The 23,278-nt window shown below is 35.5% G+C and overlaps 1 protein-coding gene across 1 annotated transcript; it reads right to left on the bottom strand.

Annotated features, from left to right (window-relative positions):
* Window positions 1-19,596, bottom strand: LOC123548509 (transcription and mRNA export factor ENY2). Its single transcript, XM_045335812.2, has 5 exons — window positions 19,541-19,596; window positions 15,023-15,103; window positions 13,406-13,476; window positions 2,055-2,129; window positions 1-1,421 (listed from the first exon to the last, which is right to left on the bottom strand). The coding sequence occupies exons 1-5, from the start codon at window positions 19,546-19,548 to the stop codon at window positions 1,351-1,353; spliced, it is 306 nt and encodes a 101-aa protein (XP_045191747.1). The 5' UTR covers window positions 19,549-19,596; the 3' UTR covers window positions 1-1,350.
* Window positions 19,597-23,278: the final 3,682 nt, after the last annotated feature.

Below are 23,278 nucleotides of genomic sequence, written 5' to 3'. Positions count from 1 at the left end.
TAAGAATTGATAAAACTGTTCCCATTTCATTTCAAAATCTTTCAATGTGCGAAATATGTGTGTACAAAGTATCATAACATTTAATGATCAAGTAAAGATTTGATTTGATTTTGTTGGATTTAACGTCGCACCGACACATGATAGGTCATATGGCGACTTTCCAGCTTTAATGGTGGAGGAAGACCCCAGGTGCCCCTCCGTGCATTATTTCATCACGAGCGGGCTCCTGGGTAGAACCACCGACCTTCCGTAAGCCAGCTGGATGGCTTCCTCACATGATCAAGTAAAGAACAACAAAGAATGGACAAAATACAAATCAGAAAAATGTCACAAAGCATAGTTCTGTTACCAGTTCTGGCCTTTTCAACAATGACTCCTTAAAATTTGTTAAACATTGTACTTAGATATCAATTCTGGCCTTTTCGACAATTTTCATAAAGTTAAAAAAATTTCTTAATCCAAAAAGATCTCCAATATACAAAGCTACTTAGTATTCACATATGTTACGTACAGGTCTCCTTAAAATTTGTTAAACACTGTACTTAGTAAAAGTGGCCTTCAAAAACACAGTGAAAGTGGCCTTTGAAAACACACTTGTTGTCATATGCGTATTTGCCAAGTAATCATTTAAAATGCAAAAACAATGTTTCAAAATGGAAAAGCACCCGAGACACTACTGAAATGATAAACAAACTCAAATATTTTGCAACTTTCTGCAAATATTAAATTCCACTCTTCACCTTTTATAATATGTTTCAATGTCAGATATACATCTGATATACAACTGAGATATTAAACAGAGATAATTTAATTTGTAACCCCCAACTGTAAACATGTAGCTTTCAAATAAGTCAATTACATTTTTATCAATAAAATTGACTTTAATATTTAACAACAATTTTAGGACTGTTATTTACTTCTATTTGTACACTACACAGAACCAGTCAAATCAAATTTGAATGTAACATTAAATTATTGTCAAGTCTTCAATGATAGTTTCTAGGCATCGTGTATTCATTTCCAGGCAAAGCAAAATGCAGAGATTAACAGTTCCAGAAGTTCAGTGGAAATGTTTATAATACTATCAGTTGAATTTCACAATTTTCCAGTCCAACATCTGCAGCCATTTCTTTTTCGTTATAAGCTGATACCAATTTAACCGTTTCCCCAGGTCAAGCTGTTGTGTGTTACATAATGTTAAGTTTTACAAGTCCATAGTCCATGTTGTTCAGACTTTAGAGAATTTCTGTTGAGTAGTCAAGCAGGTTAGAAGTATATGGCAATGGATGAGGTGTGTGTTTTATATTATATGATGACAATAAGGATATGAGATCACAGTTATCACAGTTATCAGCTTTGTTGAGCTAGGAATGTCCGGATCCTCTGTAACAGTTCCTTCTTCACAGTGTCTGGAACCAGAGCTGAAATACACACAACACTTTCATCATTGTGTCAATCAAACAATCAAATCTGTGTCCTAATAATTAAAAAGAGGTCCTACTTACTGTATTCTATCTGGAAACCTTTTCTCAATTTGAGTAGCTTTAATGTTTTTTGTTGGGCTTAACGGTGTACCGACACAATTATAGGTCATATTCTAGCTTTGACAGTGGAGAAAGACCCATGGTGCCCTTCCGTGCATTATTTTATCACGGATGGCACTGGGTTAAACCACTAGCCTGGAGCTGGAAGGCTTCCTCACATGAAGAATTCAACACCCTGAGTGAGGCTCGAATCCACATTGGTAAGGGGAAAGTGATTCAAAGTCAGAGACCTTTACCATTCAGCCACGGAGGCCCTTTTAATTTCTTACGCAAATCTTTTTCACTTTTGTAAATATTTCAACAAATATATGAATAGTATTCACTTTATAAGAAAAAAATTATTTTAACCATAAAATTGAATTTCGCAGCGAAGTGTAAAACCGTAAGTCTGAATACCAGTATGAGACAAACTGAGAGTAACCATACTTATTCACAGTTTATGACTACAAAGAAACAACCCCATTACATGTACGTTAATGAATAACCCCTGAAATTAGTTACAGAAATTACCTCTGCCTTTTGGAGTGATTTCCGAGACAAGGTCATCAACAGTTATGTGCTCTAAACCCTTCTGTTTTACAACCTCTGAAATGAATAGCAAATATTTTAATAAAACAAAAGGTGCTTACACAAAGGCTTCCCTTTAAAAGAGCCATTATGCATTACAAATACAGCAAAAAGACACCATACATTTTTTAAAATGATTTTTGCATCAATTAGCAACAAAACAAGAGCTGTCCTTAAGACATGCGAATTGTTGTCCCAGAAGCAGGAATATTATCCTAAATGTTAAAATATCTATAAAGTTTTAATCCAGTAACTGCATTAGTTTTGGAGACAGTATATTACAACTTGAACCAGGTCCAAAAGGGGGCATAATTTGGCCAAAATATAAGTTAGAGTTATGGGACTTGACCCAGTGAGGTCGGTAATTGACCTAGAAAAAGAACAAGAGCTGTCCGTAAGACAGCCAAGCACGACTATTCGAAATATTATCCCAGAAGCAGGAAAATATTACCCAAAGTGTTAAATATCAAGAGTTATGTTCAAAAGGGGACATAATTTGACCAAAATGCATATCAGAGTTATGGGACTTGCTGCTATCAACTAGTTTTATAACCCCGAAGACAAATGTGAAGTTTCAATTCAATATCTGCATTAGTTTTGGAGATAGTAACTTGCATGTAAAACCTCAACCAGAATTTTCTAAGTCAAAAAGGGGGCATAATTTACCAAAATACATGTCAGAGTTATGGGACTTGACCCAATGAGGTTGGTTATTGAATTAGAAAAAAAAAAACAAGAGCTGTCCGTAAGACAGCCAAGCTCGACTATTCGAAATATTGTCCCAGAAGCAGGAAAATATTACCCAAAAAGGTTAAATATCAAAAGAGTTTTAAGTTCAAAAGGGGGAATAATTTGACCAAAATGCATATCAGTTATGGGACTTGCTGCTATCAACTAGTTTTATAACCCCGAAGGCACATGTGAAGTTTCAATTCAATATCTGCATTAGTTTTGGAGATAGAAACTTGCATGTAAAACTTTCACCAGAATTTTCAAAGTCCAAAAGGGGGCATAATTTGCCCAAAATACATGCCAGAGTTATGGGACTTGATCCAGTGAGGTTAGTAATTGATCTAGAAAAAGAAAAAATAAGTTTCAAATCTATATGCCTTTTAGTAATAGCTGTATGTACTTGCACGTAAAACTTTAACCAGAATTTGCTAAGTCCAAAAGGGGACATAATTTGGCCAAAATGAAGGTCAGAGTTATGGGACTTGCTGCTATCAACTAGATTTATAACCCCGAAGACACATGTGAAGTTTCAAATCAATATCTGCACTGGTTTTGGAGATTAATAACTTGCATGTAAAACTTTAACCAAAATTTTCTAAGTCTAAAAGGGGGCATAATTTGCTCAAAAAACATGTCAGAGTTATGGGTCTTGACCCAGTGAGGTTGGTAATTGATCTAGAAAAAGAAAAAATAAGTTTCAAATCTATATGCCTTTTAGAAATAGCTGTATGTACTTGCACGCAAAACTTTAACAAGAATTTTCTAAGTCCGAAAGGGGGCATAATTTGGCCAAAATGAAAGTCAGAGTTATGGGACTTGCTGCTATCAACTAGTTTTATAACACCGAAGACATATGTGAAGTTTCAAATCAATATCTGCATTAGTTTTGGAGATAGTAACTTGCATGTAAAACTTTAACCAAAATTTTCTAAGTCAAAAAGGGGGCATAATTTGCTCAAAATACATGTCAGAGTTATGGGACTTGACCCAGAGAGGTTGGTAATTGACCTAGAAAAAGAAAAAATAAGTTTCAAAGCTATATGCCTTTAATTGATGGCTGTATGTACTTGCATGCAAAAACTTAACCAAGGTGTGACGCCGACGCCGACGCCAGGGTGAGTAGAATAGCTAGACTATTCTTCGAATAGTCAAGCTAATAAGTTTCAAATCTATATGCCTTTTAGTAATAGCTGTATGTACTTGCATGCAAAACTTTAACCAGAATTTTTTAAGTCCAAAAGGGGGCATAATTTTGCCAAAATGAAGGTCAATTATGGGACTTGCTGCTATCAACTACATGTAGTTTTATAACCCCGAAGACACATGTGAAGTTTCAATTCAATATCTGCATTAGTTTTGGAGATAGTAACTTGCATGTAAAACTTTAACCAGAATTTTCTAAGTCCAAAGGGGGCATAATTTGCTCAAAATATACGTCAGAGTTATGGAACCTGACCCAGTGAGGTTGGTAATTGACCTAGAAAAAGAAAAAATAAATTTCAAAGCAATATGCCTTTAAATGATAGCTGTATGTACTTGCAGGCAAAAACTTAACCAAGGTGTGACGCTGACGCCAGGGTGAGTAGAATAGCTAGACTATTCTTTGAATAGTCGAGCTAAATATTAAATCTCAAAGCTATATGCCCTTAAGTAATAGTTACATGTACTTGCATGCAAAACTTTAACCAGGATTTTCTAGTCCGAAAGGGGGCTTATGACTCGAAATAAAATTATTTTTGAGATACATGCGACACCAACTTATATGACCATTAAGCATATTTTTGACAATCAAGGGCCATAACTCTGGTCTGACTGATAGAAATCCAGAACAAAATCTCAGGTGCATAACTTCTTATGCTGAATAATAATGAAATTCCTGTGATGTTTCATAACCTTAGGTCCAATACTTTTGAGATAGTGTGACACAAAGTTTTATGCCCTTTTATGCATATTTTTGACTAAGTCAAGGGCCATAATCTGGTTTGGCGGAGTCATATCTCTTCACATGCTGAATAGTATTTCTGTAATGTTTCATAATCCTAGGTCAAATACTTTTTGAGATACATGCAAAACAAACGTAGGCCCTTCTTATGTATATTTCTGACTAAGTCAAGGTCCATAACTTTGGTCTGGCTGTGAGAGATCCCAATTAAAACACCAAGTGCAAAACTTCCTGTAGGGGCTGCATAACAATCCTGTGAGGTTTGATGACTCTTGGTCAAATACTTTTTGAGATATGCACAACATAAATTCAGATTGAAGGACTGTTGGGCGGACAGACATACAAGGGCAACTCTAAATGCCTCCCCCACAAAAAATAACATTCCAACCAAGTCTCATAAAGATCAGGTAGAAAATGTGGTCTTTTGAGTGTTAATAATGTCTTTCTATGATTTGACCCAGTGACCTAGTTTTTCACCTATTTGTAGGTAATCCAGTTTTGAACTTGAAAAAGATTTCAAAGAGACAAATACTCTGACAAAGTTTTACGATGATCAAGTAGATAATATAGCCTCTAGAGTGTTAAAAAGGCTTTTCTACGATTTTACACAGTGACCTATTTTAAACAAGAGCACCGCCTTGCGGGTGCTGACGCTCATCTGATTTTTTTTGTATAATAGAAATATTGTCCTACCCATGATTTTCTAAGTCTAAAAAGGGCCATCACTCTTGCAAAAAGCAGGACAGAGTTATGTTTCTTGATGTACAGTGTCCACTTATGATGGTGAAAAACTGTTGCAAGTTTTAAAGCAATAGCTTTGATAGTTTATGAGAAAAGTTGACTTAAACATAATATTCAACCAAGAAAATGATTTTTCTAAGTCCAAAAGGGGCAATAATTATTGCAAAAAGCAGAATGGAGTTATGTTGCTTGCTGTACAGGGTCAGCTTATGATGGTGAACAAGAGTTGCAAGTTTTAAAGCAATAGCTTTGATAGTTTAAGAGAAAAAGTTGACCTAAACATAAAACTTAACCAAGAAATCTGATATTTTCTAAGTCTAAAAGGGGCCATAAATCTTGCAAAAAGCAGGATGGAGTTATGTTTCTTGCTGTACAGGGTCAGCTTATGATGGTGAACAAGTGTTGCAAGTTTTAAAGGAATAGCTTTGATAGTTTAGGATAAAAGCTGACCTAAACATAAAACTTAACCAAGAAAACTGATTTTCTAAGTCCAAAAGGGGCAATAATTCTTGCAAAAAGCAAGATGGAGTTATGTTTCTTGATGTACAGGGTCTGCTTATGATGGTGAACAAGAATTCCAAGTTTCAAAGCAAAAGCTTTGATAGTTTAAGAGAAAAGTTGACCTAAACATAAAACTTAACCAAGAAATCTGATATTTTCTAAGTACGAAAGGGGCCATTAATCTTGCAAAAAGCAAGATGGAGTTATGTTTCTTGCTATACAGGGTCAGCTTATGATGGTGAACAAGTATTCCAAGTTTCAAAGCAATAGCTTTGATAGTTTAGGAGAAAAGCTGACCTAAACATAAAACTTAACCAGGCAACGCCGACGCAGACGCCGACGCCGACACCGACAACCGCTCAAGTGATGACAATAACTCATCATTTTTTTTTCAAAAAATCAGATGAGCTAAAAAGACCTGAGAGACAAAAATTCTGACAATTTTTGTGAAGATCAAATGGAAAATGTGGTCTTGAAAGTGTAAACAAGGTTTTCCTACGTTCTGACCTAGTTTTTGACCAAGTTTAAACTTGATATAGATTCAATAAAGACAGCCTAAGAAAGTTCAATATAGACAAACATTCTAAGAAAGTTTTATAAAGATCAAGTAAACAAGAGGACCATGATGGTCCTGAATCGCTCACCTATCCCCACATGACCCAGTGTTGAACTTAGTATGACATCGTTATTTCTATTATTTGACATAGTGACCTAGTTTTTGAGCACATGTGACCTAGATACCATCAAGATAAAAAATTCTGACCAATTTTCATGAAGATCCATTGAAAAATATGACCTCTAAAGAGGTCACAAGGTTTTTCTATTATTTGACCTAATGACCTAGTTTTTGAAGGCACGTGACCTACTTTTGAACTTGACCTAGTTATCATCAAGATGAACATTCTCACCAATTTTCATGAAATATCTCATGAAAAATATGGCCTCTAGAGAGGTCACAAGTTTTTCTATTTTTCGACCTACTGACCTAGTTTTTGACCGCACATGACCCAGTTACGAACTTGACCTAGATATCATCAAGCTGAACACTCTCACCAATGTTCATGAAGATCCATTGAGAAATATGGCCTCTAGAGACGTCACAAGGTTTTTCTATTTTTAGACCTACTGACCTAGTTTTTGACCCCATGTGACCCATTTTCAAACTTGACCTAGATATCATCAAGGTGAACATTCTCACCAATTTTCATGAAGATCCCTTGAGAAATATGGCCTCTAGAGAGGTCACAAGGTTTTTCTATTTTTAGATCTACTGACCTAGTTTTTGACCCCACGTGACCCAGTTTCGAACTTGACCTAGATATCATCAAGGTAAACATTCTGACCAATTTTCATTAAGATCTCATGTAAAATATGGCCTCTAGAGAGGTCACAAGGTTTTTCTATTTTAAGACCTACTGACCTAGTTTTTGACCGCATATGACCCAGTTTCGAACTTGACCTAGATATCATCAAGATGAACATTCTGACCAACTTTCATAAAGATCCCATGAAAAATGTGACCTCTACAGTGGTCACAAGCAAAAGTTTACGCACGCACGCACGGACGGACGCCACGCGATCACAAAAGCTCACCTTGTCACTTTGTGACAGGTGAGCTAAAAATATTGTCTCTATTATGTAAATAAGCTTTTCCTATGACGTGACCTAGTTTAAGATGCCAGATAAACCAGTTTTGAATCTAACCTTAATTTCATATAGACAAACATTCTTATAAAGTTTTCTGAAGATTAAATAGGAAATGTAGCATATAGAATGTTAACATATTTTTCTATAATTTGACCTAGTTAAAGATCTCAGGTAACCTAGTTTTAAATTTGATCTTTATTTCATGGAGACAAAGATTATGAGACAAGAGGGCCATGATGGGACTGTATTGCTCACCTGAGTATCATTGCTCAAAATGATATGATCAAGTTTTGACATAGAGCACATAGGTATACACATTAATATCATCAGGATGAACATTTTCTTGTAACAGTCCCTTTTGACCTAGTCAGGGTCAATCTCCATACCAAGTTTGAGGGTCCTAGGCTCAAATGCTGCATTTTTGTACTAGCATGACTATTCCTTACCCTTGAAGACTTAAATAATATTTAAAACCAATCTCATTAGATGCTTCTGATATATTTTCGTTTACATAAAATAAAGGGAGGTAATTTGTCATAAATTCAGTCAAAAGTTATCTACTCCGATTGTCCGAGTCCATCTGGTGGCACAAATGACATTTCTAATCAGTATCTTCGTTGGTTACTGAGATACACCCATTTTAATTTGAAACAAAGGGAGGTAATTTGACATAAAATCAGCTCACAGCTATCTACCCTGATTGCCTAAGTCCAACTAAAGACAATAATGAAATTTCAAATGAGTTCTATAAATATTTACCAATGATAAATCCATTTTTACTAAAATCAGGGAAGGTTATCATGCATTGGTATACTAACAGGCATGTAGAAGATACAGAGTACAAGCCTATAAAACAATATATTAGTAAAGTATTCATATCGATAAATGTTCAATCAAGAGTTATCTAATATGACTATTTCTTACCAGGGAAGACATAAATAACGTTTCAAACCAATCTCATTAGAAGGTGTATTCATTTAGATAAAAAATAAAGGGAGGTAATTTGTCACAAATTCAGTCAATATGTATCTTCACTGATTGTCCAAGTCCATCTGTTGACATAAATGAAATTTCAGATCAATATCTTCATTAGTTACGAAGATATACCCATTTTAATTTGAAATAAAGGGAGGTAATTTGACATAAAATCAGTCCATAGTTATCTACCCTGAATGTCTCAGTCCAACTAATGACAATAATGAAATTTCAAATAAATCCTACAAGTACTTACTGATATAAATCCATTTTGATTACAATCAGGGGAGGTAATCAGATATAAAATACCTGTGGAACCTACGATTGGATCTGAAAGATTCGTCATGGAATCCAAGATTTATTGTTGTTGAAGATAGTTTGGAAGTTTGTATCAAATCAAACCATAAATGAAGTCTCTATATGGCTGCAAAAGCCAAAATAGCAAATTTTGGACCTTTAAGGGGCCATAACTCTGGAACCCATGAAGGAATCTGGCCAGTTTAAGAAAGGAACCAAGATCCTGTGGTAATACAAGTTGTGTGCAAGTTTGGTTAAAATAAAATCATAAATGAAGCTGCTACTGTGCAGACAAGGTCAAAATAGCTAATTTTGGCCCTTTCAGGGGCCATAACTCTATAACCCATAATGGGATCTGGCCAGTTCAAGAAAGGAACCAAGATCGTATGGTGACACAAGTTTTGCGCAAGTTTGATTAAATTCAAATCATAAACAAGAGCTCGTCGAACACGAAATGCCCCCCTTGATGCATTCAGCAATTGCACAAGGAACAGAAATTATTTGCTCACTGTAAACAAAAGTTCTACTGTTCTGGTTCAATGTGACATTTGACCTATTGACCTCAAAATCAACAGGGGTCATCTGCTGGTCATGATCAACCTCCCTATTAAGTTTAGTGATCCTAGGCCCAAGCGTTCTCAAGGTATTGTCCAGAAAGGGTTTAACTGTTCCGGGTCAATGTGACCTTGACCTTTAGCCTATAGACCTCAAAATCTATAGGGGTCATCTACAGGTCATGACCAACCTCCAATAACTAATTCTGGCCCTTTCAGGGGCAATAACTCTGGAACCCATAATGGAATCTGGCCAGTTCAAGAAAGAAACCAAGATTTTATGGTGATACAAGTTGTGTGCAAGGTTGGTTAAAATCAAATCATAAACTAGAGATGCTTTTGAGAAAAGCGCATGTCTCCCACAACTGCCCCTATGAAAAATGTCTAGTTTCTCTAGATGGTTTAGACGAGTGGATCCAATTAGATGGTCTGGATGAGTGGATCCAATCAGTAATTCAAGGGCCATAAATCAAAAGCGCCTGGGCGGATTTGGCTAGTTATCGAACTTGGCTAAGGTCTTATGGCCAAACACATTTTGTTAAAGTTTGGTGAAGATCGGATGAGAAATGTTCGACTTAGAGAGCGGACAAGAGTAAAAAGGCGGATTTTTCGGTAATTCAAGCGCCGTAACTCCAAAATGCCTAAACCGTTTTGGCTAGTTACCGAATTTGGCCGAGGTCTCATGGTCAAACACATTTTGTTTAAGTTTGGCAAAGATTGGATGAGAAATGTTCGACTTGGAGTGCGGACAAGAGTAAAAAAGCTGATTTTTCGATAATTCAAGGGCCGTAACTCTAAAATGCCTGGACCGATTTGGCTAGTTATCGAACTTGGCCAAGGTCTCATGGTCAAACACATTTTGTTCAAGTTTGGTGCAGATTGGATGAGAAATGTTCGAATTAGAGTGCGGACAAGAGTAAAAAGGCCGATTTTTGGTAATTCAAGAGGCATAACTCCAAGAAGCCTGGACTGATTTGGCTAGTTATCGAACTTGGCCGAGGTCTTATAGTAAAACAAATTTTGTTTAAGTTTGGTGAAAATCGGATGAGAAATGTTCGACTTAGAGTGTGGACAAGCTTTTTGACAGACAGACAGACAGACAGACAGACAGACACAGACACACAGACACACACACACACACACACACACACAGACTGGTGTAAATCAATATGTCTCCCACACCACTGTGTGGTGGGAGACATAATAAAGCTGCTATTGTGCAGACAAGGTCAAAATAGCTAAATTTGACCCTTTCAGGGACCATAACTCTGGAACCAATAAAGAGATCTGGCCAGTTCAAGAAAGGAACTGAGATCTTATGGTGATACAAGTTGTGTGCAAGTTTGGTTAAAATAAAATCATAAATGAAACCTCTATCGTGCAGACAAGAAATTGTTGACGGACGGATGGACGGACTGACAACGGACGAAGGGTGATCACAAAAGCTCACCTTGTCACTATGTGACAGGTGAGCTAATAAAATGGAAAATGTAGCTTCTACAGTGTTTAACAAGGTTTCTCTATGATTTGACCTACTGACCTAGTTTTATGACCTCGGGAAACCAGTTTACATACATAATATAGTATTTAAAGAGACAAACAATCAGAAAAAGCTTTATGATGATCAAGTCAAAAAAAAAATGCTGCATCTAGAGTATTACAAGGTTTTTCTAAGATTTGACCTAGTGACCTTGTTTTTGATCTCAGGTAATCCAATCTAAACTTCTTCTATATTTCATGAAGACAAACATTCTAACGTAAAATTAAGATAATCAAGTAGAAAATATGGCCTCTAGTGTTAACAAGGTTTTTCTACGATTTGACCTATTGACCTAGTGTTAGAACTCGTGTACAGTATCAAACTTGACTTAGAATTCATGAAGACAATCATTCTAACAAAGTTTTATGAAGATGAGGTAGAAAATGTGGCCTCTAGAAGGTTAAAAAGGTGTTCCTATTAACTGACCTAGTGACCTAGTTTTTGACCCCAGATAACCCAGTAAAAAATATGTTCGAGATTTTATTTAGGGTAATATTCTGAACAAGTTTCATTAAGACTGGCAACCTGTATGACAATAGTGTTAACAGACAAACTGATGATGTCATATGCAATGTATGATTGTGCCCGATAAAGGAAGATCACAACAGCTCATCTTGAACACTTTGTGCTCAGGTGTGCTAAAAATTGATGGGTGAAAGCTAAAGAAATCTGCTTTTTTATAATGCCACTTGCTGTAACACTCCATTCAGCAACATAAATACAATATTAACACTAGAACTGTCACAAGAGTGACGAATACCCCTACAATATGGTCTTGTCACAGAAGAATGGCAACCATAAGAAAGACATGGCCAGAAGAAGGTGCAATTTAAATCGAACTTGACCTGTATTTTATGATGTTACAACTTACACGTGTACCAAAATTTATCTAAATCTGTTGAGCCTTTTTTGAGTTATGGGGCCATAACTATATATAAAATTGGTGGTTTGTAGCCAAAATCGAACTTAACCTGTATTTTATGATGTTACACCTGTGTACCAAAAACATTTAAATCTGTCAAGAACTGTAACTGGAGTGTTTAATGACTCCAGTGGTGGATGAATATTGCACAATAGCTTGAGACTGTGTTAAAAAATATCAAATAATAACAGAGGTACAGATAAAATGTATCAAAACACTATATAAGTATAATTCTAGGCTATATACATATAAAAGAAATTTTTCTTTGTTTCATATAAAATTCAGCTACTTCAGATCAATTTTGATACAGTTTCCAGATTGTCACTCCGTCGTAGACCTATCTTCCACAAGATATCCATACATCTGCTTCAAGAAAACGAAAAGCAAAAGGGGTGTTGAATAGTATGCAGTGAAATGCAAGTCAGCTGAAGTTATGTACCGTCATATTGCCACATTTCAGAAAGCGGTCCGCATAATAAACACACTACTTTCACTTTCACATAAACAACATGAAAATAAGCATGAAAAGTGTCTTATTTTATGTAAAATTTATTCCACCAGTGAAATAATGCACATTTGGCCCCCAGTTTAATGAGTTTATGCGCAAATGCGCAACAAATGGAAAATTAGGATCTATTTATTATGGACTTCTTTCGACTACACCACAGAAGTACATTTTTACCGAATTACTGCTATATAACATTCTAAGCAAAAAGGGGGCATAATTCAGGAAATATTGGTGCAAGAGTTATGCCCATTGTGTCATATGATGTGGGTGATGATGTGGAACAACTGCTTCAAGTTTGAATCAAATCCATTTAGTGAAAATGCATCAAAATTAACCTCAAATTCTAAATAAAAGGGGGCATCATTCATGAAAAATTGGTGTCAGAGTTATGCACCTTGTGTCATATGATGTGGGTGATGATGTGGAACAAATCAAATCCATTTAGTGAAAATGCATCAAAATTAACCTTAAATTCTAAATAAAAGGGGGCATAATTCATGAAAAATTGTGTCAGAGTTAGGCACCTTGTGTCACATGATGTGGGTGATAAGGTGGAACATCTATTTTAAGTTTGAATCAAATCCATTTAGTAATAACTGAGATACAGTGAAAATGCATCAAATTAACCTTAAATTCTAAGTAAAAGGGGGCATAATTCATGAAAAATATGTGTCAAAGTTATGCACCTTGTGTCACATGATGTGGGTACTAAGGTGGAACATCTTTTTTTTAGTTGGAATCAAATCCATTTAGTAATAACTGAGATACAAATTTCGGGACCAAACGAGACACAACAGGACAAAACTGACTCCTATATAGCCCCCCAAACATGTTTGGTGGGGGTATAATAAGGTAAAATTTATCAACTACAGGAAAATACCAGTAACGATTAACTAAAGTTACTTTTCAGGAATGTACAGAGCTGTAATAATTACCTTTACAATGTTGCTTTAATTGATCTCTCCAGCCACACTCTACCAGTCTTGTTCTCAATAATTCCTTTAATCTGGAAAGGCAAATGCTATGTATTAAGTTTGTTCATATTCTTTTCATTTGACGGCCATGAGAAAATAGGAGAGATCGCCGTGACGTCACGCGTTAACATCTGTTTATCTGGTGGTTGGCAAAACAAATGATTTTAACACCGTTTGCGTATTGAATCAGAATTTTTAATTTTTAATAACTTTTTTGCTCATTTATGGATTTTCAAAATTCAAAAAGATTTGAAATACTAACAATCTTCATATTTTTGTATCCAAATATCTTTTTTCAATGAATAACCGTTTTAAATGACATATAATTTTAAAAGCGGCGTAGTGATTTTCACAACCTTTAGAAAAACAGTGTAAGTTAAGCGTTCATAATTAATCCATTTTATTTCGAAATAACAATTAAAAATAATCAATAAATTTCTTGTTTTATAACCTTTCCATTGATCAAAAAATTATTTATGTAATTTGTGTTTTAAGAAAGTTTAGACCGTTAGAAAAACATCACTGTTTACAAAAAACATGGACGGTCGGCTTCTGCCCACCCGATCATTGTCTTATCAGTTCTAAAAATAGAATTTGTATACAAACACGATCTCTCTTATTATAAATAAATCTAGAAATAAGTATATAATTATGATATAACTAGTTTGCAATATCTAATTTATCAGCCTCAGTGGGTAATAGAAATCTTTGCAAGGACTAAAATTATTCCATAAGATAACAAGAAATGTATTTTAAAACACAAAAGCCCTGGAAATGGCACACCTGACAAAGAGTTAGTGTTAATTTGCCTTTGACACTGGAGGTACAGACCAGACTGTGACACACCTTTCTATAACATACTCATTTTTATTCTACATTAAATTGCAATGGAACCTGAAATGCAACATTTTTCCATACTTAGTTCTGACACCAGTACTGTCAATTTTATTTGGACTGTTGAATAAACTCATAACATTTATTATGAGTAGACACGTATATGTAATAAAAATATCACTTCAAATCATTTAACAGAACTTTACAAATAGCCAAGAACAGACACAAAGTGTTTTCTGGTAAAGGACATGTAAGTTATATACAAATGGACAGCTGGTTTAGTTTACAACATGCCTCTCTTTGGGGCATGAAGTATTACTGCTGGTCAGGCAGATAATATGGAAATAAACCAGAACACTTTATACTGGTTTTTGCCAACAAAGAGTATTTCAAATAAGCAATCAAGTTATTTTTTTCTTTAGTGCTGTTTTCCAATGTTAATTCAAGTTATGCAATGGCAGACAGATAACCAAACCAGCATTCCTTGATTCCGTACCAGTACTAACCTGTTCTCCACAAGTTACTGCTAACACACGGATCTGATGTTGAAGACGAATTATTTCAGATACAGTATCAAATCATTTCAGAATGTCATGGAGAACATTTATAATCTGTCATAAAGCTTATGTGGGGACTGAATCCCCAAGGTCCATATGTCTGCACTCTGCCATTGAGCTATTTTGCGTGGGCTTATAATCAAGTTAATATAACCTATTAAGAATAAACTAATGAAAATCATGTCACCTTTCCCTTTCTCCTGTTTCAACAAGCTTTTGGTTGATTGTGGCACGCATCTGTGCATCTTTGATTTTTCTTTCATGTAAACTGAAATAAAATATGTTTTGTACAGAAAACATTTATATATTGACCAAACCAATATGAGTAACTGACAGGACTAGATAATTTTCAGAAAATAATGAGACCAAGAACATATCTTTTTTTAACAAGAGCTGTCCATAGACATGGTCTTCTACTATTAGACTACATCTAAGCTGAACTAGAGCTATCACTAAATGTGATTCATACTCTTACTAAAAGCCTTGTTAGAGAAGTTTCTATTTGTAGTAAATAACACTGACTACCTGTCACTGCACCATTTGTCTTCAATCTTTGGGATTTTATCTATATTCAAGAAAGAGTTACAGTTCTTGTACTTTTCAGTTTATTGCCTCAAAATTATTGAAAAGAAGTACATAGAGCAGATAACTTTTATCATTTTGCCAGGGCATATTTTTGGTTCAATTTCCAATTCCTTTTAACACATGCATCACTGGATCAAGTTATATCAAATTACATCCAGTGGAATTAACGTCCTTTTCTTCAATATTGAAAATTTGAAAAATTAAATACAACTGCAAGAGACAATTTTGTTTAAAAATCAAGTATGGGACTAGTTATGTTCTTTTATCTTTCAAGTCATATTAGTCAATCATTGGTCAATTCCCTTCAGTAAAGTCAAAGTATACCACTGGTACAAACAAGAGCTGTCCGTAAGACAGCCAAGCTCGACTATTCGAAATATTGTCACAGAAGCAGGAAATTATTACCCAAAATGTTAAATATCAAAAGAGTTTTAAGTTTGAAAGGGGACATAATTTGACCAAAATGCATATCAGAGTTATGGGACTTGATGCTATCAACTAGTTTTATAACCCCGAAGAAACATGTTAAGTTTCATATCTGCATTAGTTTTGGAGATAGTAACTTGAATGTAAAACTTTAACCAGAATTTTCTAAGTCCAAAAGGGGGCATAATTTGCCCAAAATACATGTCAGAGTTATGGGACCTGATTCTGTCAACTAGTTTTATAACCCCGAAGACACATGTGAAATTTCAATTTAAATATCTGCATTAGTTTTGGAGACAGTAACTTGCATGTAAAACTTTAACCAGAATTTTCTAAGTCCCAAAAGGGGGCATAATTTGCCCAAAATACATGTCAGAGTTATTGACTTGACCTAGTGATGTAGGTAATTGATCTAGAAAAAGAAAAAATAAGTTTCAAATCTATATGCCTTTTGGTAATAGCTGTATGTACTTGCACGCAAAACTTTAACCAAAATTTTCTAAGTCCAAAAGGGGCATAATTTGGCCAAAATGAAGGTCAGAGTTATGGGACTTGCTGCTATGAACTAGTTTTATAACCCCGAAGACACATGTGAAGTTTCAATTCAATATCTACACTAGTTTTGGAGATAGTAACTTGCATGTAAAACTTTAACCAGAATTTTCTAAGTCCAAAAGGGGGCATAATTTGCCCAAAATACATGTCAGAGTTATGGACTTGACCCAGTGAGGTAGGTAATTGATCTAGAAAAGGAAAAAAAAGTTTTAAATCCATATGCCTTTTAGTAATAGCTGTATGTACTTGCATGCAAAACTTTAAACCAGAATTTTCTAAGTCCAAAAGGGGGCATAATTTGGCCAAAAACATGTCAGAGTTATTGGACTTGACCTAGTGATGTAGGTAACTGATCTAGAAAAAGAAAAAATAAGTTTCAAATCTATATGCCTTTTGGTAATAGCTGTATTACTTGCACGCAAAACTTTAACCAAAATTTTCTAAGTCCAAAAGGGGCATAATTTGGCCAAAAACAAGGTCAGAGTTATGGGACTTGCTGCTATGAACTAGTTTTATAACCCCGAAGACACATGTGAAGTTTCAATTCAATATCTACATTAGTTTTGGAGATAGTAACTTGCATGTAAAACTTTAACCAGAATTTTCTAAGTCCAAAAGGGGGCATAATTTGCTCAAAATACATGTTAGAGTTATGGAACTTGACCCAGTGAGGTTGGTAATTGACCTAGAAAAAGAATAAATAAGTTTCAAAGCTATATGCCTTTAAATGATAGCTGTATGTACTTGCATGCAAAAACTTAACCAAGGTGTGACGCCGACGCCGACGCCGACGCCGACGCCAGGGTGAGTAGAATAGCTAGACTATTCTTCGAATAGTCGAGCTAAAAAGGGAGATGTCTTTATCATTATTCAGGGTAGAGTTATGTTATTGTGCCTTTCAAATCCTCTTTACAATGTTATATTAAATCCCCTTCAGTAGATTCAATGTCGTTCTCTTAAATATCTAAAATAAAATACAATTTGAAAGGGAGACAAGTTCTTTTTGTATCTAAAAAAAAAGAACTGTCAGATTATGGGGACATGTTAACAACTTCTTCATGAGCTAAAAGGTTTATGCAATATTCCAATGAATTACTTCCATTGGTTTCAGAGCTTTTTCAGGAAATCAAATGTTTTGCCAACAACCACCTTGAAAGCCAAAAAGGGGAATATTTTTTTTTCCAAAATATAACACAGCTGTTGGAGTTCCTATAGAACTTGGCTTGAAGTGTGTATTATTCAAGCAATATGATCCAACGCTGCAAGAAGATGCATGAGCAGGGATTCAAACAAACATACATAAGCCTGTTACAGATCAATATTTCTGTTATATTTGTGTTAAAAATGTTGTTACATATAAAAACGTTCTAACGCTGTTGTTATGTCCACAAAGATAAAAATATTGATGATTTTCAACATTATCTAAATGGGTTTTACTAAACAACAACAAGAGCTGTCAGAAGACAACAACGCTCGACTATTCAACAGCCTTGTCAATTGAATGAATACAAAAGTCGAAAAAGGGGCAAAATTTTGTATAAATGCAAAAGAGGGTTACGGAACCTGTTCAGTGCTTATCAGCTCATGACAGTAGACAAGTGTGTGAAGTTTCAATCCATTCCCACTAGTGGGTACTGAGATACTACCTTACATATAAAAACTTAACCAAAAACACCTAAGTTGAAAAATGGGGCATAATTTTGTAAAAAAAAAAAATGCAAATTAGAGTTATTGAACCTATGTACTGCATGTCACATCATGACAGTGAACAAGTGTGTTAAGTTTCAATCCATTCCCATTAGTGGATACTGTGATACCAGCTTACATACAAAAACTTAACCAAAAAACTGCTTAGTCAAAAAAGGGGCATTAATGTTTAGGGGGTTTGCGGTTGTCCGACCACAGCTGATGGTTCAGAAAGCCTCACGAGGGCCCCGTGCCAAGTTTGAGGTAACCTCATGGGTTTAATCTCAGTCAACTCTTTAACGTGTATTTTAATAATATATATCCCTGTATGTATGCATACCGCTGACACATTATTATATATTGTAATTTAAATTTTTGCGGTATTTGCGTTGTCAATTAATGACGTATTTTTTGTCAATTGCTGACGTATTTTTCCACTGGCAAACAGAAGAAACCCGATAATTAGTGACTTTAATTATGAACCCTCAAATCTAAGTTATCCACAATTAATTAATTTTTCCTCAGTGGAAAAATTGAAGCTGATCTTAGATCCAACCCATATTCTGTAATGGAATTACAAGAAAATAACATGTGTCAAGTCGCTTGTAGAACTTGAATTCCATAGTAAAAGACTACTGTTCTTACATTCTGATAGATATAGACTGTATAATAGTATATGCAACATAAAGTGAAGCCTGGCTGTCTAACGAGTAATATGTTGTTAAGAGTCTGTTTATTATAGATTTGATTAGTCATTGCTGTCATGATAAAATTATGAATAGTGTACATATATTCTGTGGTGGATTATTCAATTCAAATCTACTGTGGTGTGGATTACAAACTGTTGCAATATCTGCGTTTCTCCAATTCTGGAGGGAAGGATATACAATACAGAATACAGATGGCTAGAACGCACCAGACAATTTCATATATGGCCCAAAAAGTGCACCTCTGTGCAAAGATATACATTTGTAATCACCTATGGCCCTCACCTATACCCCTTTGGTTACATTCTATATGTTCTTGGTTACATATTGTGACACATATGGCCCAAAAAGTGCATATCTAGACAATTTAATTTGCGCCCTTTTATCTTCCTTATCAGAAGATTGGCTTAAATCCTATCATTGTAAAGTAATTGTGAAAGGTTGGACCTTAATAGGCTTCTTATAAATAAATTAAACCGACGTTTAGTTGTCATTTAATAATTCATTAACGACTATTGTCGTCAGTAAAAAAACAAACAATTTGTTTATACAAACATCTGTGTATCCGAATATGTTTCCAAATCATAAAGCTAAATATTTATTAAAATCCGCGTTTAAATAAAATTATGGTCTTGCGAATTGATATGCTACAAAATCTTGACTTTCACTGATATAATATTTTTCAATTTTTTATTGAATTTATTATCTTTTTCTTAAAAATTCTTCGTGTGTGAAAATTTACTTACTCCGCCATCTTGGAATTTCAGCTATTCGTACCCACATTTACTCATACCAGTTGCGTTCCTCCAAGTCGGCAAAAAGCGATATGCCTCATTTTCGCTTCTCATACGACCTAGTTATGTCTTGTTTAAACTATTGAAATCATCTTGAGACAAATTGATTTAAATGTTGTTTCTCATACTGGGTCAGACCATTGCATTCTTACAGTGATATTATTTACATGGTATTAAATAAAATGTTACAACTTGCATTCAGTTTATAAGATATTGGCCCGGACAACATCATTCTACAAATAACAATATTGATATAATAACATCTAGAGATGACGGCCACTCAAAGACTAGACTTCAGACGAGCCTTTGTAAAAGTATTTTTTCTGAGCAGTGTCGCGGATTCAGGACCGTCAATGTCATTTGTCACTGTCGTGAACGATAGTAGGTGGGCATTTCTCAGAATTTATCATTCTGTTCAATATGTAAATGTTTTTTTTATATATATATATAACAGTGTGCTTTGCCTTAAATAGTGACTATCACTGAACACACAGGACGGAGTGGAAAAGCTTCTTAAAAATCTAAATCCTAGCAAAGCACATGAAAGCTTCTGGCACAGATTAGGGTCTTTCAAAAATGATTTGATTCATTTTGAGTGACCCTGCACAGATGAACTGTCACCTCGGTTATAAAAGAATTACACTTAGAAATAGCCCCTGTCCTTATTTACATATTCCAAATCTCCCTAAATACTGGTATTATCCCCAATGAACGGAAACATGCAGTCATTGCTCCTGCATATAAAAAAGGTCCAAAGTGCAAACCCTCCAATCATCGCCCCATATCCCTCACATGTATCGCCGCAAAGCTAATGGAACATATTATGGTCTCCAACATTATGTCCTTCTTTGATAAGTTTAATACCATTAAATTAGTCCTTATCAACATGGTTTCATGTCAAAGCACAGCTGCGAAACCCAGCTAATAAGTTTCTCCAAAGAGCTCCATGACAACTTAATTAGAATTAGGTCAATAAACAGATATCAAAGTCATGGATTTCAGCAAAGCTTTCATTATGGTACACCATCATTAACTAACTTTAGTCCATAAGTTACAAAGGTTAGGTGTCAACCCAGAGGTCATTTTTTGGGTCAAGTACTTATTTCAGGGTCGCACCCAGCAGGTTGTCGTTGAAGGTCATTCAGTCAAACGTTGCGTCCTCTCTGGTGCCCATCAAGGCTCGGTCCTTGGACCTTACCTTTTCCTTTCCTACATAAATGATCTGCCTGACAGTGTTACTTTAAGGGCAAAGTGAGGCTGTTCGCAGATCATGCAATTGTCTATATTACGGTCAAACCCAACAGTGATGCCAAACTCTACAGGAAGACATATATATATAATTATGTCTTGAAACCTAGGAGTCAGATTGGTCCATGGAATTCAATCCAGACAAGTGTGGTCCTCAGAATCAGTCGCAAATTAAATCCTGTAATCTTCCCCTTATATGCTGCATGACATCGAATAAAAATCGGCTGATTCTGCCAAATATCTAGGTGCAACCATCATCAAAGACCTATCATGGACCAATCATATCAACAACATAACATCCTAAAAATTCCCTAAGATTCCTTAAATAAAATGTCAAAAAAAAAAACAACAACAAATAAATGAGTCAAAGAGGCTGCATATAAAACATATGTTAGACCCCAGTTAGAATACTGTTCCACCATAGGGCACCATCGTGTCAAAAATATCTATGTTTATAATGACTACAGTAAAATCAACAGTGTTTCCAAAATGTTGAATGAACTAAATTGGGAAACCCGAGAACGACGCCGTAAGATCAGTGCCGTTTAGATGTTGTATAAGATCCAACACTACCTTGTTTTTGTTGACCATAGTAACCTTAGAACAACTAGAGACCTAAACTATTTGATACCATATTTAAAGGCACACTATCATGCAAACTCCTTTTTCCCAGAAGTATATGTCTGTGGAAAGTCTCCCTGTGTCTTTGCAAGCTAGTCCCAGCTTAGAAATATTTGCTGGGCAGCTACCTCCTTTCTATCAGTTTTAATTCAACTTCCTGCTTTTACTTTTAACCTAGGGGGCCTCCGTGGCCGAGTGGTTAAGGTCGCCGACTTCAAATCACTTGCCCCTCATCGATGTGGGTCCGAGCCTCACTCGGGGCGTTGAATTCTTCATGCGAGGAAGCCATCCAGCTGGTTTACGGAAGGTCGGTGGTTCTACCCAGGTGCCCGCTCGTGATGAAATAATGCACGGAGGGGGCACTTGTGGTCTTCCTCCACCATCAAAGCTGGAAAGTCTCCATATGACCTGTAATTGTGTCGGTGCGACGTTTAACCGAACAAAATAAATAAATAAATTTACTTTTAACATAGCCTGTAAAAAAGGTCTTTTACTCTGTTTTTTTGTGATGTACATAATTACTGTGTTTTTCTCTCTCTATTTTTAACAGCTATCCCTGACAACGAGCCTGCTAGTTATAGCCGTTAACGATTGCTAAGCAATATAACATAGACATAGACACTGCGTAACAGCAAAACAAACTGAATGTCATTCTGTCTTGTCTGACTTACTTGTCCGGAAACAACATTTTTTTAGATCACCCTCCCCCCTCCCCCCCCCCCCCCCCCCCCCCCCCCCCCCCCCCCACACACACCGCCACGCCCGAAAAAATAAACTGTGTAGAGTTTGAAATGTACTCAGTTGAAAGCCATAGCTGTTATACTTATTATAGAGTTTGGAAACCATTTTCAGTCCCCATATGTCACTTGTGATCCTGACCTTTAACTTACTGAACTCCAGACAATAGGGATCCTCCTCAAGTTTAAGTCATCATATATAATTTGAAAACCATATAATTTCTTTCCGGAAACGGGAAATGTTGATGTACGGACGAATGGAAAACGTCATAAGAAACTACGAAAAAGCAGATATTGCGTGCACATTTAACGCTGATATTGTACTATTTATTTGAACTGTCAAAATATGTTCCCGACTTTCATTATATTCTGTTCACGCCTATATATGATCAACATGAAAGCCAGAAACATGTTATGACAGATCAAATAAATAGTACAATAAATCATATAGTGCATTTTATTTGACCTGGCGGGGCGTGGTTTCGCGACGGTCCACTACATTTTTGTGCAGGGTATGTAGTACATGTAACCAATGTAGCGTTGAATTTTAGTCGTTGGTTACCAAAGATTACGGAATGAAACAATTATATTGCTCTACCTATTTTGCTCGTTTTTTGAGATTACCATTATTTGCATATGCCAGAGATTAACTCCGCCCCGCCAGGTCAAATAAAACGGACTTATAGTAAGTCCAAAACAAGAAAAATTATCTATCTGACTTCGAAAACCCGTGAAAATCATGGTTACTATATGTAAAAAGCACATTTTCCGTGCAATTTGATATTGACTGGGTTTTTTGACTGTATAGAATTTAGCGTTGATTTCGAATTTAAGTTTGATATTATACAATTATCGACTTTTTCATAGGTTGATATCAGGATTTATCAACCTGAAAAGAGTTATATTCACCGAGCCGAAGGCGAGGTGAATATAACTTTTTGAGGGTTGATGAATCCTGATATCAACCTATGAAAAAGTCAATAATTGTTTTATTACATGAATAAATGTAAAGCCAGTCTTGTTATTACAATTGTAACTTTAATAAAGGCCCGGTCACACCGACCGAACTTTGTTGGAGCGTTCC

Source organism: Mercenaria mercenaria, chromosome 6, assembly GCF_021730395.1.
Source record: "Mercenaria mercenaria strain notata chromosome 6, MADL_Memer_1, whole genome shotgun sequence".
Taxonomy (NCBI): Eukaryota; Metazoa; Mollusca; class Bivalvia; order Venerida; family Veneridae; genus Mercenaria; species Mercenaria mercenaria.
The sequence above is the reverse complement of the archived record's forward strand: the minus strand, read 5'-3'. Positions and strand labels throughout refer to the sequence as shown.